The sequence below is a fragment of the Neopelma chrysocephalum genome, unplaced genomic scaffold (assembly GCF_003984885.1).
Source record: "Neopelma chrysocephalum unplaced genomic scaffold, ASM398488v2 Primary Assembly neopelma1_77, whole genome shotgun sequence".
NCBI lineage: Eukaryota > Metazoa > Chordata > Aves > Passeriformes > Pipridae > Neopelma > Neopelma chrysocephalum.
The window spans coordinates 3,844,549-3,857,092 of NW_020897738.1; the positions used below are offsets into that span (position 1 = coordinate 3,844,549).

The window sequence follows — 12,544 nt, forward strand, 5'->3', positions numbered from 1 at the left end:
CTCTCGAGGCACCTCCCGAGGCGGGCCCTGGGCGGGCAGCGGCCGTCGCTCCTCCCCGCCCCGTTGCCGTGGCCACCGTGAGGCGTCGGAGCGGTCGCCGCCATGAGCCTGGACGACGTGCGGCTGCGGTGGCTGCGGGACCGAGCGCTCGCCCTGCTGGGTCTGAGCGACCCGGCGCCTTTCGAGGAGCTGCTGAGCCGCGGCGAGGAGGCGCGGGCCGTGCTGCGCTTCTTCGGCGAGGATGCGAGCGGGGCGGGCCCGGCGCTGCTGCTGCTGCTGCGGGCCGAGCGGCGCGGCCGGGACGGTGAGGAGGCGGGGGGTGAGGGCCCCGCCGAGCCCTCCCTGGGCACCGCCTGGCCTCGGGCCCCAACTCCTTCTTTCTCCCTCCGTCAGGGCCACATTTGTCGTAGCCCCATGACCCCTGTCCTTACCCCTTTCCCTGCCTCTCCATCCCTTGGGCTGTGTGCTCCTGGACCCCTTCAATCCCACCCACTTCCAGACTTTACCCCCTCTGGTTTTGCCCTGTTGGGATTTGCACCATCCCTGCTGCAGAGGGGTTATATCGTGCTTTCCTCCCATGTTGTGTTTGTGCAGATACAGGCGACACGAAGGGGATTGCAGGTGAGGAGCAGGAGGATGGCCCAGGTAACCCCTGTCCTGAGCAGGTGCCTGGAACAGCCTCCTGTGTGGCACTGAAGGGCAGTCGGTGGTCTGATGGCCAAAGTGTGGGCCTTGCAGGCCGCAGGGGCTGAATGTGACCGGCTGATGTGGTTCTCTTAAGCAGATCCAGCAGAATCTGTAACATCAGCAAGTTCTTGTCCCAGGAAAGCAAATCTGATTTTGTGGAGAGCGTCCTGGGCAGTGTGGCTGATTTGTGTTTTCCCAAGAGCTTCTGCCTCAGGATGCTCATTTGAAAAGAAAGCTGTCCTAGTTTGGCTCTTTCATCTTTTCCAGGTAGAAAGAAACTGTCTGGGATGAACAAAATCAACCCACAAAAACAGATCTTCTTTGTCTGTGACATCTTTTACTGGCTTTATAATTTCAACTTTTTAGAGATTGATTTTATTAAAATAGAATTAATATGTTCCCTTTAGGAGGAATGAAACAATTTACCTTGTTTTAAGAGTTGCAAGCTCTTCTCTTGTTTCTGATGTAGTGTTTTGAGAATAAAAGTGGTGATCCTGTAAAGGCTGAGGATCAGTCCAATACTTTAACCTCAGTATTGTAGAGAAGCCTTTCACAAAAAAAAAAAGGAAAAATAATAAAGGAAAATGGATAGAAAGTGTGTTATAAAGGGTGCATGACAAACCCCTTAATTATTTGCATTTCCATTTACAAAGTAGTTTCATCTTGGAATGTGTTAATCCACTCACTTTGCCATAAAAAATCAATTGTGTTGGAAAATGCTGGTAAGGATATTCTAAATAAAGACCAATTTCCTGCGGAACACAGTACAGTTCCTTGCTTATTTGGATTCAGTTCTCCACAAGTAATGCTGTCCTATGGAGAAATGGACAATTAACACCAAGGTTGGATGGCTGGTTGCTGAAAGGTGATGCTGACGATGGAAAAAAATGCTCAGTCATTTAGTTTGAGAGAAAAATTGGACAGATCCATCTTATACACAAGGATAATGTTCTTTAATTGAGTTCTCTGGTGTTGTTCCTTCTTAGGGGTGACTCAGGAAAGCAAGCTACAGGAACAGAAAGTTGACAAAGTGTGTTTCTACGTGGCTCTTGATGAAATTCCTGAAGGATTTGTGTCAGATTCTACTGTGTATTTTTTGAGAGACACCAAAGGTGTGTGCCCTGAAGAGCTGCAGGCTCAGTGCTTTGGGTTTTGCATGAAACAACAATTCTCATTGAGAAAATGTGACTGAGATTCAGGATAGTGCATATCCAGCCTAATATACTGGGTAGGAGTACAGTCAGAATAGAACAGAAATCAGGAATGCTCGGTCATTTTATGGCAGTTCTGGGCAAGATTTTTCTGGTCTGTCTGTAAAATAAGGGTTCAAATCAAGGCCACTGTTTTTTTGAACAGAAAACCATTTTCTAACTCTCCGGCTGAATTGTCAAGGCTTAAACCCAGGTGATGACACTGAAGTATTTTTCTGTGCTTTCTGAAAAAGCATCTGCACTAATAAACCCAGCATTTGTTTTGAACGTGACTTGTATTGAACCTAGTAGTGGTTTATTGGAGTTTTAACTTATTATGGAAAGGGCTTTGTGCTTTATGCTTTCTGTATCAAATAATTTGATTTATACTAATTATTTGTGTACTAGAAAGAGTTGCTGAACCTAAGGACCTGACTGAAGCTAATGAGATTCTTCCTCAAGTGATAAAGTCTGGTATACTGACTGATGACACTGCTTTGATGCTGAAGGATGCCATCTCCCAGGTAAATGTGTTACAGCTCTTATATATGGAGTCTTGAGTGTTTCTAGGAGTGATTTGTCCCCTTAGTATTCTGCTGAGCATATGAACTATGCATAAGAAATACTACTTTATAATAAGTGACCTTCATATGCCAAAAAGAAGTTTTTGTTAATCCTTATTTGATATTTTGTTTCCCAAATTGTTTGCAAAGATCTGGAGATGGGCATTATTTCATTGCCTGCCCCTATGTGAGAATCATTTAAGAGTGTGACACCAGACATCTTTATTTCTGTGTCTGTATCTTCAGGGATTTCCATAAAGACCTTCTGGAGCTATTCCCCTGCAGAATTTGAGGCAGAGAAAATGATGCCAAAGGGGCGAAATGGAAGGAGACACACTGAAATTAAATTTTAGAACAATGTCCAATGCTTAAGTGAATTTCTAGTAGACTGATTTCTGTTTTTCTATGACACCTTTTGAATTCTAGGTGTTCTCACCAACTCTCTCCCATGGTCAGCAGCAGACTAAGGAAACTTCCTTTCATTCAGATAGTGAAAACACAGATTCTGAGGAAATGAATTTACCTGAGTCTGAACTTGCAGAAAAGAAAGAACAGCCTGTGGAAAACTTTAATACTTCAATGAGGAATGAAACTATACAACAAAGAAAAGGTGAGTGTTCTGCCTCTGCAGCACTGTGGGGATTAGATCTCATGGCAGTACAGAGAGGTTTAGCATCCCTTCTCTGACAGGGACTGCTGCCATTCTGTTTTCCAGGAATATATATTTGTTTGCATTGTGTTAACTGCCAAAACAATGAATCTGTTTTGCCCTGTTCTCAAGCAGGCAGAGCAGGTGGTTGGTTACCTGTCCTCAGGTAGCCAACAAGAGGGAAGGCAAAGGCCATTCCAGTGGTGCCACGTTACCAATGCTGTCAGAACGAGACAGTTCCTTCTGTGTGCATTTTCTTTCAATAGGAGATATTGAACTGGAGATGCCAACTGTAAATCTGGATGGAGAAGTGCCTGTTCTTGCCTCAGTTCCATCAGTGGTTCAATCTCTGGAAAGCTGTGCAATGACCTGGCAGAAATTAATATCCACAGTTCTGAAGGAACAACTGAAAAAGATTCCACAGGTAACGTTGCCTAGAACACCAAGATGCTTTTACTGCTGGAGACTTTGCTTCCTTCCCCCATAAGAATCTCTCTGAATGGTTTGTGTTAATTTTTAATTCCTCTTCATGTTTGCTTGTTGGAAAACCATTTACTAATTGATGAAAAGTAGAAAAAAAGTAGTGAGGAACTGTGTGGCTCTGGGAAGTAGAATATAAATAGAATATAAAGTAACTCAGTGCAGATCCTACCCACACAGGATAACTAAGGGACTTCTGTTATCTACTCTTCTAAAGAGCCATGAAATACTAAAAGCTGTAGTGATTTTTTTTTTTTAATAGACAGCTATATTTTTGATTGAAAAAAGTAATCTCAAACAAAAAAGTTCCAATTTTAAGATTCTGATTCAGCAAACACTTACATATATGACTAATACAATTAAACATACTGTGGGATTTTATGTCTGCATAAGCTTTTGCACTCTCCAGCTCCAGCTCAGGGATATATTCCCCATGAGCAGTTCCCTTGAGTGTGTGTAAAAGTTTTGATTTCAAGGATCTTCTTCTTTCTGGGTTTATTGCGTGGTTGAGTGATATCAGATTTCTCTCAGCATAAAATATATCAAAAACAAAGAACAAATATAGTCCTGGTTATAAGTTTTCACTCTTGCCTAATAGTAATTTAGATCTTTTTATTTGTTCCCACATTGCTTGTAGGGTGATGGTGCACTTGCAGAGATTGACCTCTGGCGTGAAAAAAACGCTGCTTTAAGTGATCTTGCTCATCAGACAAAGCTTCCAGAGGTGCAAAAAGTCTTGGAAATATTACAAGAAGCTGAATCTGAGTGTGTTGGAGATTTACAGATAGTCTTGAGGGACCTCAGAAAATATCACATGGAAGCTCTGGATAATGTTAAGTTTCTTTCAGCCCTCGAGCGCCATTTGCAGGTTCGTGAACTTGAGAAAAGTCGATGGAGTTTGAGCTCAGTTACCTGAGTTTGGTTTCTCTGTTGATGTAATCACCTCTTGTTTATTTTTTTACTTTTTATCAGCAATAAAGGTGTACTCTAGATTAATAAAATATAATTAATTAAAAAGAAGACTTACTTATTTTGTTTGAGTTACAGTTGTTTTAATATTTGGAAGCCCAGAGCTGTGAACACTTTGTTTGTAAATCCAGCCTTTGGAGAATTTGATAGCGTAGCTGAATTGGGGAAAACAAAGATTTCTGTACCCCGTTTTTGAAGTAGTTTCTACCACAAATTGCAGCTGATGTCTCAGTGTTTAAGTTTTATTGAAAATCATCTGAACATCCAAATAAAGAGTTGAGCCAAAATCTGTCTGGGGACAACTTTTGCAATAAAGAGACTATTAATAGGACATAAAAGGCATTTGGAGCAAAAGATACAAATTTGCACATCCTTAACCACGTGTGTCATTGAGGTACCAGGGTTATTTATTAACTTCAGGTATCTATAGAATAAATATTGCTTTACTGAATACGAATTTATGTGTTTTCATGACATCTTATTCTCAATATGCATTTCACAGAATTTAGCATATGGCACTGGGGCTGATGTTGTCCTGAACACAATTCCCTCCCTGCTCAATGCCCTGAAGATGGTGTGGGTGATGTCCCGACATTACAACAAGGATGAGCGGATGGTTCCCCTCATGGAACGAATTGCGTGGGAAATTTCCACAACAGTGTGCAGATTTTTGGATCTACACACACTGTTTGAGTAAGTGCTGCATTCCTGTTGAACTAGGCTGCATTTATTAGAAGCTTTGCTTGTTTTATATCGAGTGCAATCGATAACACTTTCATCAAATAGGGGCCAGCATTTTTCAACCATCCGAAGTTGTATTATAAGATCAATTAAAAGTCAATTTATTTTGTAATTTTCATAAATTACTAGACCAGCCCTGAAGAAATAAGTGCTTGTCCTCTTTTGTCTCAAAAGGACATAAAACAATGAGATAAATATAAATAGTGGTTAAAAAAGTGGCATAAATATAATAAAAATCAGTCCTGAAATAGTATCTCCTTTCAAAATCACGCTGAAAATGATAAGTTATGAATTTTTCCTAGATTTTATATAATTAGAAGCTGCTAAACTGGGGTATATTAGTTCAGCTGAGATATAATTTTTTATCTACAGTATTTCTATCTATAGTACCTTAACTGTGTTGATTTGATTAATAGAGAAGATAGAGCTGCTGCAAAAAAGAAAATAATAGAAGGCAAAAGCATTCTTGAACAATGGAAGAAATGTTACTTTGCTACTTGTGCCCAAGTTGAAGAGTCGGGGAGTGAACGATACTGGAAATTTGACGTGAAACGTTTCTTTGAAAAAACGGATTATATGGCTGCAGTCTGTCAAGATCTGTATGATATTTTTCAGGTAGTGATATAGACAATAAAAAAGGAATTGTGTGATCTTATTCAGTACAGGAGATTCTTTTGTACTGTAGGTGTTGACTCGTTAACAGCCTTTAGTTGTGGGAGTGGGTTTGTGTTTAAGACCTGAGAGGTGCCTTTGATTCCAACAGAATGACGTTTAATGCTGGGGATGGAATGACTTCTCCAGGTGCTGGTTGAGGAAGGATGTTACTGGGTACATGTTATGAACTTGACTTGCAACAACTGTTTCACAGATTTGCAGTTTTCATGAGTTGCTACCTTAATGAGATGATAAAATACCATTTACATATACTATAATATCAAATTTGGCCATCTGTGAATCTGTGAATTGATTGCAGAATAACATATGAATGGAGAGATGCTGTGTTTAGGCTAATTTAAGTCAGGGTAATTAGCAACGTGGTCCATCAATAAACTGTGTATGTAAAAACTGTGTTTGTGAAAAGTGGAGTAAAAAGGAGTAAGAACTGAGTATTATCTGTTATAACAACTGAAGTGTTGGGCCTGTAGAGTGTTGGTTTTCTTTTTAGTGTTTTGTATTATAATATAGGAAATGTAAATCACAGCACAAATTGATCATTTGCTGAGTGGTTTATATTTTTTAAAGGAAAAATTAACAGAAAAATGTGTTAGATGGCAGAAAAACATAATAAAGCTTTCTGGTATGTTCTTCTGAATTAACAGGTCACTGAAGAGCTTTACAATATATTTATTCCTGAGCTGACAACTGTGACAGAGAATCCAGAGCGTATTGAGGCGCTACTAAGAGAAGTAAATGAACTGACTACTCCTATGAAAGAGCTGAAATTTGACCCTCTGAGCATTAGAAATGCACGTAACTGGAAATCAGTTATGAGAGAATTTAGAGAAGAAGTTTCAGTACGTACCATATGCTGTGATTCTCAGAAAATAGTAAAAATATGCTTGACTACTATTATCAAAAAGTATTTTCACTTTGCCTCCCTTTCTTGGTTTTGAATCTCTAAGTGACAGGATTTCTTGGCTTTCTTCCTTTGTTTAGATTATTGAAGAAAAGTTCAACAAATTTATTGATGAATCTTTTAAGACCCTTCGATCAGCAGAAGCTGCATTTGACATGCTGGTAAAGTTCAAACACATCCAGACACGTGAAAATGTTAATGACCACTTGATGATGAAGTTCAGTGATGTTTTGGACCACTACTGCAAAGAGGTATTTAATTTAGGGATTTCTTATGCAGTACACGAAGCTCTTTAGCAACGGAAAATCATCAATCTCTCTATATGTCTAAATACCTCTGTAGTGTCATTTACTGCCTGAATTTACAAAATAAACATAATAATGCTCTCCCTTTTTTGGAGCTGGTTGGAGAAATAGTCTGGTTAATTTGCTGAAAGGGTTGTGCACATGTGTACATGTGAGGCACTGTCTGGGAACAGGAAGGCATTTGCATGTGCTCTGAATGCATCAAGGCTTGTGGCTATTCCTTCACCTTGTGAACAGCAGTTCAACAGGAGACCTTCCTGAGAAAATTCATCTTTTCTACCCTGCAGCTTTCTTGTGCTGGACAACAAGTTCATAGTGTGACTGAAATGTGTCAGAGATCAACCGTGAGGGCAGAAACAGTTTCTGACGTGTGTTGGAAAGCTTTTCATGTCAGTGTTTCTCTTGATATTTCAAAGAACATTGACTTTAATGATAAAATGTGATTTTACTGAAAATACTGCCATAATCGTATTTCCTCAAGGTAGAGAAAGGAAGACAAAAGAACTGTTTTTATCCTGCTGCTGGAATTAGCTTCAGACTAATTAGCTGTGTTCCAGATATTGACCATTGAACAAGCAGTGGAGAAATGGGTCTATGCAATGTTTTATTCTCTTCTAGGTCGAAAATGTTAAGCAAATCTTTGTTCAGAACCTCAAGGATCCACCTCTGTACAAGAATCACCCTCCAGTGGCTGGAGCAATATTCTGGTCCCGATCCCTTTTCTATCGGATCAAACACACCATTATCCGATTTCAAGAAGTAGAGGAGTTGCTTGCTAGTGAACATGGACAGAAAGTATGTTGGTTCCTTTGATATTTGATGAAGGAAGAAATACTTTCCTCATACACTTCTTCTAGAAATGTTAAAGGGCTCTTATGTGTGGGGAATTTCCAAGTCTTCGCACACACCAAGCCATGTTAGTTGTGAAAAGCTGGTTGGGACCTTCCCACTGTTTCCCAGGGAGACAGTGATGGACTCAATGTCAGAATTCAAGAGCCCAAATTTTTCAGTGCCTGCATTAATTACAAGGCACTACTTGTCCTCTTGTCTAATAAAAAACAGAAACCATATCAAGACACCATATTAACACAGGTTAGTCGGTCTTAAAACAATTTACAGAGAGTTTTCTTTTCTAGGTAAAACAAATATATCTTCAGGTTGCCAAGAAGATGAAAGAGTATGAAGATCGAAAATACAAGGAGTGGAGAGAGAGGACAGAACATATTGTCCCACGGTTACTGAAAGATAATCTGCTGACTGTCATCACTGTGGGGGCTGCAACAAATGTTCATCCAGAGACTTCTGAGCAGGTGAGATCTGGGAAGAGGGTGTACCAGTCTTCTCTGTGGGGAAGAACTGAAACCTGCCTGATGGTCAGTGAGAATTTTCTAAAAACAGTATTTTAAACACAGATTTTGAAAGGAAAATTTCAAAAGTTCTGAGATTAGAATTGTTTGTGTCCCTTTTAAAGACATAGTTCCTGAATCACCTGGCAACCAAATGAATGTTGTTTCTCTGGGTGTTCTTCTGTGCTATAGTTCATATATATATATATATATATGGATGTATATATAGTTTTAGGTTTTGGTACAGCATCTTTAGGACATTGCAATATAACTTGGGACTGAAGTTATGTAGAGGCAGGTTCCCAGCAGGGATCATACAGAATCCAGTTCTTACTAAACTTGTCTGAATTTCCCCTGGGATTTCTGTTGTAACTGGTTGCAGCAGTATGTACACAGAGGTGATTTGGTTTGTTTCTTGTAATTGGCTTTCACTGAAGAGGTAGTTGTGAGTTATTCCTGAAACAGGAGTGCTGAGGCTGCTGTGGAATTTTAAAGGCATTTTCACAAGCTCTGAATGTCAGTCATTCTGACTTTTACCTGCTGCCTGATGAAATGTCTCCAAGAGCTCACCTTTACCTTGTAACAGATTGGTGCTCATCTCCTTTCTGCTGCTCTTTCTTATGTTGCAGAGCTCTGTAACAGAGGAGTCTGTCACCACCAAGAAAAGTCTCTGCTTTGGAGTGAATTTTTCTCCCATACTCCAAGAGATTATCATTGAAACAAACTACATGGAACAACTGGGGCTTCCAGTCCCAGAAATGGCGAGATACGTGGCTTTACAGGAAGACAAATATGTTAGGTAGGGCTGTAACAGAATATCTGCTTATGGCAGCATTTCAAGTGGTTTCACTCCAAACCAGAATGGGCCCTGAGTCATCAAATCTTGGAAAGATGAGAGCTCTTAGTGACTTTTTTGTAAGGGTACAATTACTAATGGCCATGTTGCACTGAGAAGCTTTTCTCTGGTGCTGGCTGCATCCTTTACTCTGTAGGACTGTTATACAAATTAACATCTTGTCAAAATAATTTGTTTTGCAATTAATTGTTGCTACCATTCAGATTTCATTTAAATTCACTGTTGCTTTCTTCCTGTACAGTCTTGAATAAGTCAGTTGTGTCCAAATTATCACAGGCATTTACACACAGATGTGCTGATAAGATCCTTAACTGGGTATTAAAGTTCACCTGTAGAGTTCACTCATGTGGCTGAGGCTGCCTCAAAAACTTTCTGAGCTGGGGCAGGAGAGGTTTGTTCAGCTGCTGTTGGAACCATATGAAACTCTTCTTTTGTTTTCAGTGGGAAATGAATTACTTTTATAATCATTACATATTCACTGGTTAGTCCTGCAAATTTTGCTTTATTTTGAAGTCTCAATGGAATGATGGAAGCGCTCTGCTCTTTGATGGAGGTCAGAGCTGTATTTCAAGAAAATCATCATATTATGATGTTGTTTTGTTTCTTCTCTTTAGGTATACAAGTAGATTGAAAAACATGCTGGGTTGCTATCACAAATTAATGGAAACACTGAACGAAGCAGAAACCAAACTTCTTGATGACTATATCCAAGAACTCTGGAGAATATTGAAACCAGGACACAAAAGACTCACATGGAACTCCTTAGGTAATGGAGATACTATTTTAAACTGGCCTTAGACACTGATTTTCGGTTAAAAAATCTCCTCAGTTCTGCAACCTACTTTTTATGTCATATGACAGCCATGTCTCCCTAAGTGATACATCCTATTGCCACAGTCAGGGACAGAGTAGCAGATGAGACAAACTCTGATCCAGGAGGGTATTTCCTGGTTAGAAACTCTTAGATAAAAGCTGTAAGGGAGTTAGATTAAGGATTAGGTGAGAAAACATCTAATCTATCTTTCTGCAGAACCTTGGGTTCATTCGGAGAGATAAACCACATCTGATTATAGCAATTTTGATGCATTGGTGAAATATTTGTTAGAAGAGAAAAAACCGAATGGTTGTGATTTGTTTCAAGGTATTGGTGAATTTATTTTCCAATGTGCACAAGCCATTGAGAAGCTTGAGTCACTTGTCCATCAGATTCATAATATTTCTGAAGACATAAGCAGCAAACTTCTGTTCATAGAATCAGCAAATCTCTTCAAGCTTCCACTTTCAAAAAATGATGATGAACTTCCTGGTAAGTTCCCAGATCTGTCACTTGAGTGAGTGAGTGATGGATCAAATTTCTTTCAACACTTTCTAAGCTGTAAAAAGGTTGCTCTCACATCTAATGGTTGCTATTAAATAATTGATTCCATTTAAAATCATTAATAAGTGAAGATATTTTTATTAGTATAGAGATCAATTTCATGTTCACAAATAAAGCCCAGCTGATTATTCCAGTGTATAAATCTGTTACATCTTTTGCAGTTAATAATGCTGTTTTTTATATCTGTTGCAGAAGCAAAAGAATTTTTTTACTATATTAAGTGTGAAAGAGCAAAAGATGTGGCACACATCGTTAGAAAGTATTCTGAAATTCCACCATTGCTAATAGAAGTGGAAGGACAAGTTGCCAATACAAACACTGGCAAATCTCCAAAATTAACTTCCTATTATGCATACTGGGAAAATAGGATTTATCAGGTGTTGACACAGTTAATTGTGAAGTAAGTCAATTGTTTGCTTTAATGGATTTCCAGTCTTTCATCTTCAGATTTTCCCGGATCTGTTGATCAGTGTGTGTGTACTGACATTCTGTTTGAACACCTCAGTGACTTACAGTTTGTGACAGATTTGTATTTGTACAGTTTTTTTCCTGTGAAGAACAGAGAACTGATAACAAGGTACAGGAGAAACCCAAATTCTGAGGAAATGGGTATTGGCATATTTTTTGCAGAAGAGAGAAATAAGATACATTTCCTGCAATGTGTGTAGTTGCACATCCCTGGTTTATTTCTAAAACCAAGGCTTTGTTTTGTTAAAGAGCACAATTTTGAGAACTTGGTGTCTGGGTGCCTGATGCCTCCCTGTCCTGCAGGGGACACCAGGACAAGAACAAAGGTTTGTTGGGTTTTACTTCACCTGTTCTGCAGTGGCTGAGGCCAAGCAGGTTCTTGTAGCAAGATATTATGTAAAGGCTTCTATTATAAACAAGATATTGTTGCAATAGAGCATTGCAGGGTTATGAATGCTTCCCAGCCACCTCTACTTCCCATGATCCATGTCTTTGTAATCTGGTCCATGCTCAGGTGACTTTGTTGTGCTTTCTTGTCAGGGCTTTTGCAGAGGAGTTGACAAAAGTCTCAGGATCCTTTTGCACCAGGGTGTCCCCATTCATTCCTTCTGCCAGTTTCTTTTAGTCAAGCTTTTGTATTAAATCAGTTTAGTGGGATAATGTTGCTCCCAGACCCATCAGTGTTTCCAGCTGAAGTTGGTGGTGGCTGATTTCAGACAGCTCAGTTTGCAGGTCTGAGCACACAGCTGATAATTGCAGTCTCTGTTGGGCATTTCCATGGGGGCAGCACCTGATTATTTCTGTCTTTGACACTATTTTTTTCCTTTCCTAGGAATTTACAGGCTTTTAATGCAGCTATTCTTGCAAATGTGCCACTGTTACAAATAAAAGCTGTTTTCTCTGTTCCTGAGATCACCTTTCAACCCAGTGCCAGCGAGATTGACAAAATGATGGCACAATCCATCCAAGACTGTGTCGAGGTCACTAAGGTGATTTTGATAAAGATTTTTTTTGTTGCCAGAGTTTCCTTGTGATTATAGTGAGCCAGTCTTGCTTTATGTTTGGGCAAGCATAAATGTCAATGGGAAGATTCATATTGCTTTAGCTTGAAATCAAAATATCCAGTACATTGTCCTAATTTTACAAACTGATGACAAAGGAAAAAAACACCTATAAAGCTTCCTGCAATTTTTACTCAGGCAAAATTATCTATTACTATTTAGCAGTTTTGCCAGTGTAAGGACATGATTTGCTCCTATAACTCAGCACACATCAGAAGGAAATACTTTTTAGATTGCACTGCAGATGTTGCTTTCTGATGTATGAATAAGCTGGT

General features: G+C 39.5%; 1 protein-coding gene across 1 annotated transcript in view; it reads left to right on the forward strand.

Moving 5' to 3' along the window:
* The first annotated feature begins 65 nt into the window (after positions 1-65).
* Positions 66-12,544, forward strand: part of DNAH10 (dynein axonemal heavy chain 10) — a 52,067-nt gene continuing 39,588 nt past the window's right edge. The window contains exons 1-18 of the mRNA XM_027689717.1: positions 66-304; positions 955-1,092; positions 1,674-1,799; positions 2,286-2,401; positions 2,867-3,050; positions 3,356-3,513; positions 4,207-4,437; positions 5,041-5,231; positions 5,696-5,894; positions 6,599-6,793; positions 6,936-7,106; positions 7,779-7,955; positions 8,297-8,470; positions 9,136-9,305; positions 9,977-10,128; positions 10,504-10,668; positions 10,933-11,140; positions 12,041-12,197. Of these exons, the coding sequence (XP_027545518.1) occupies positions 103-304; positions 955-1,092; positions 1,674-1,799; positions 2,286-2,401; positions 2,867-3,050; positions 3,356-3,513; positions 4,207-4,437; positions 5,041-5,231; positions 5,696-5,894; positions 6,599-6,793; positions 6,936-7,106; positions 7,779-7,955; positions 8,297-8,470; positions 9,136-9,305; positions 9,977-10,128; positions 10,504-10,668; positions 10,933-11,140; positions 12,041-12,197 (3,114 nt within the window). The 5' untranslated portion in view covers positions 66-102. The remainder of the gene's footprint in view (positions 305-954; positions 1,093-1,673; positions 1,800-2,285; positions 2,402-2,866; positions 3,051-3,355; positions 3,514-4,206; positions 4,438-5,040; positions 5,232-5,695; positions 5,895-6,598; positions 6,794-6,935; positions 7,107-7,778; positions 7,956-8,296; positions 8,471-9,135; positions 9,306-9,976; positions 10,129-10,503; positions 10,669-10,932; positions 11,141-12,040; positions 12,198-12,544) is intronic.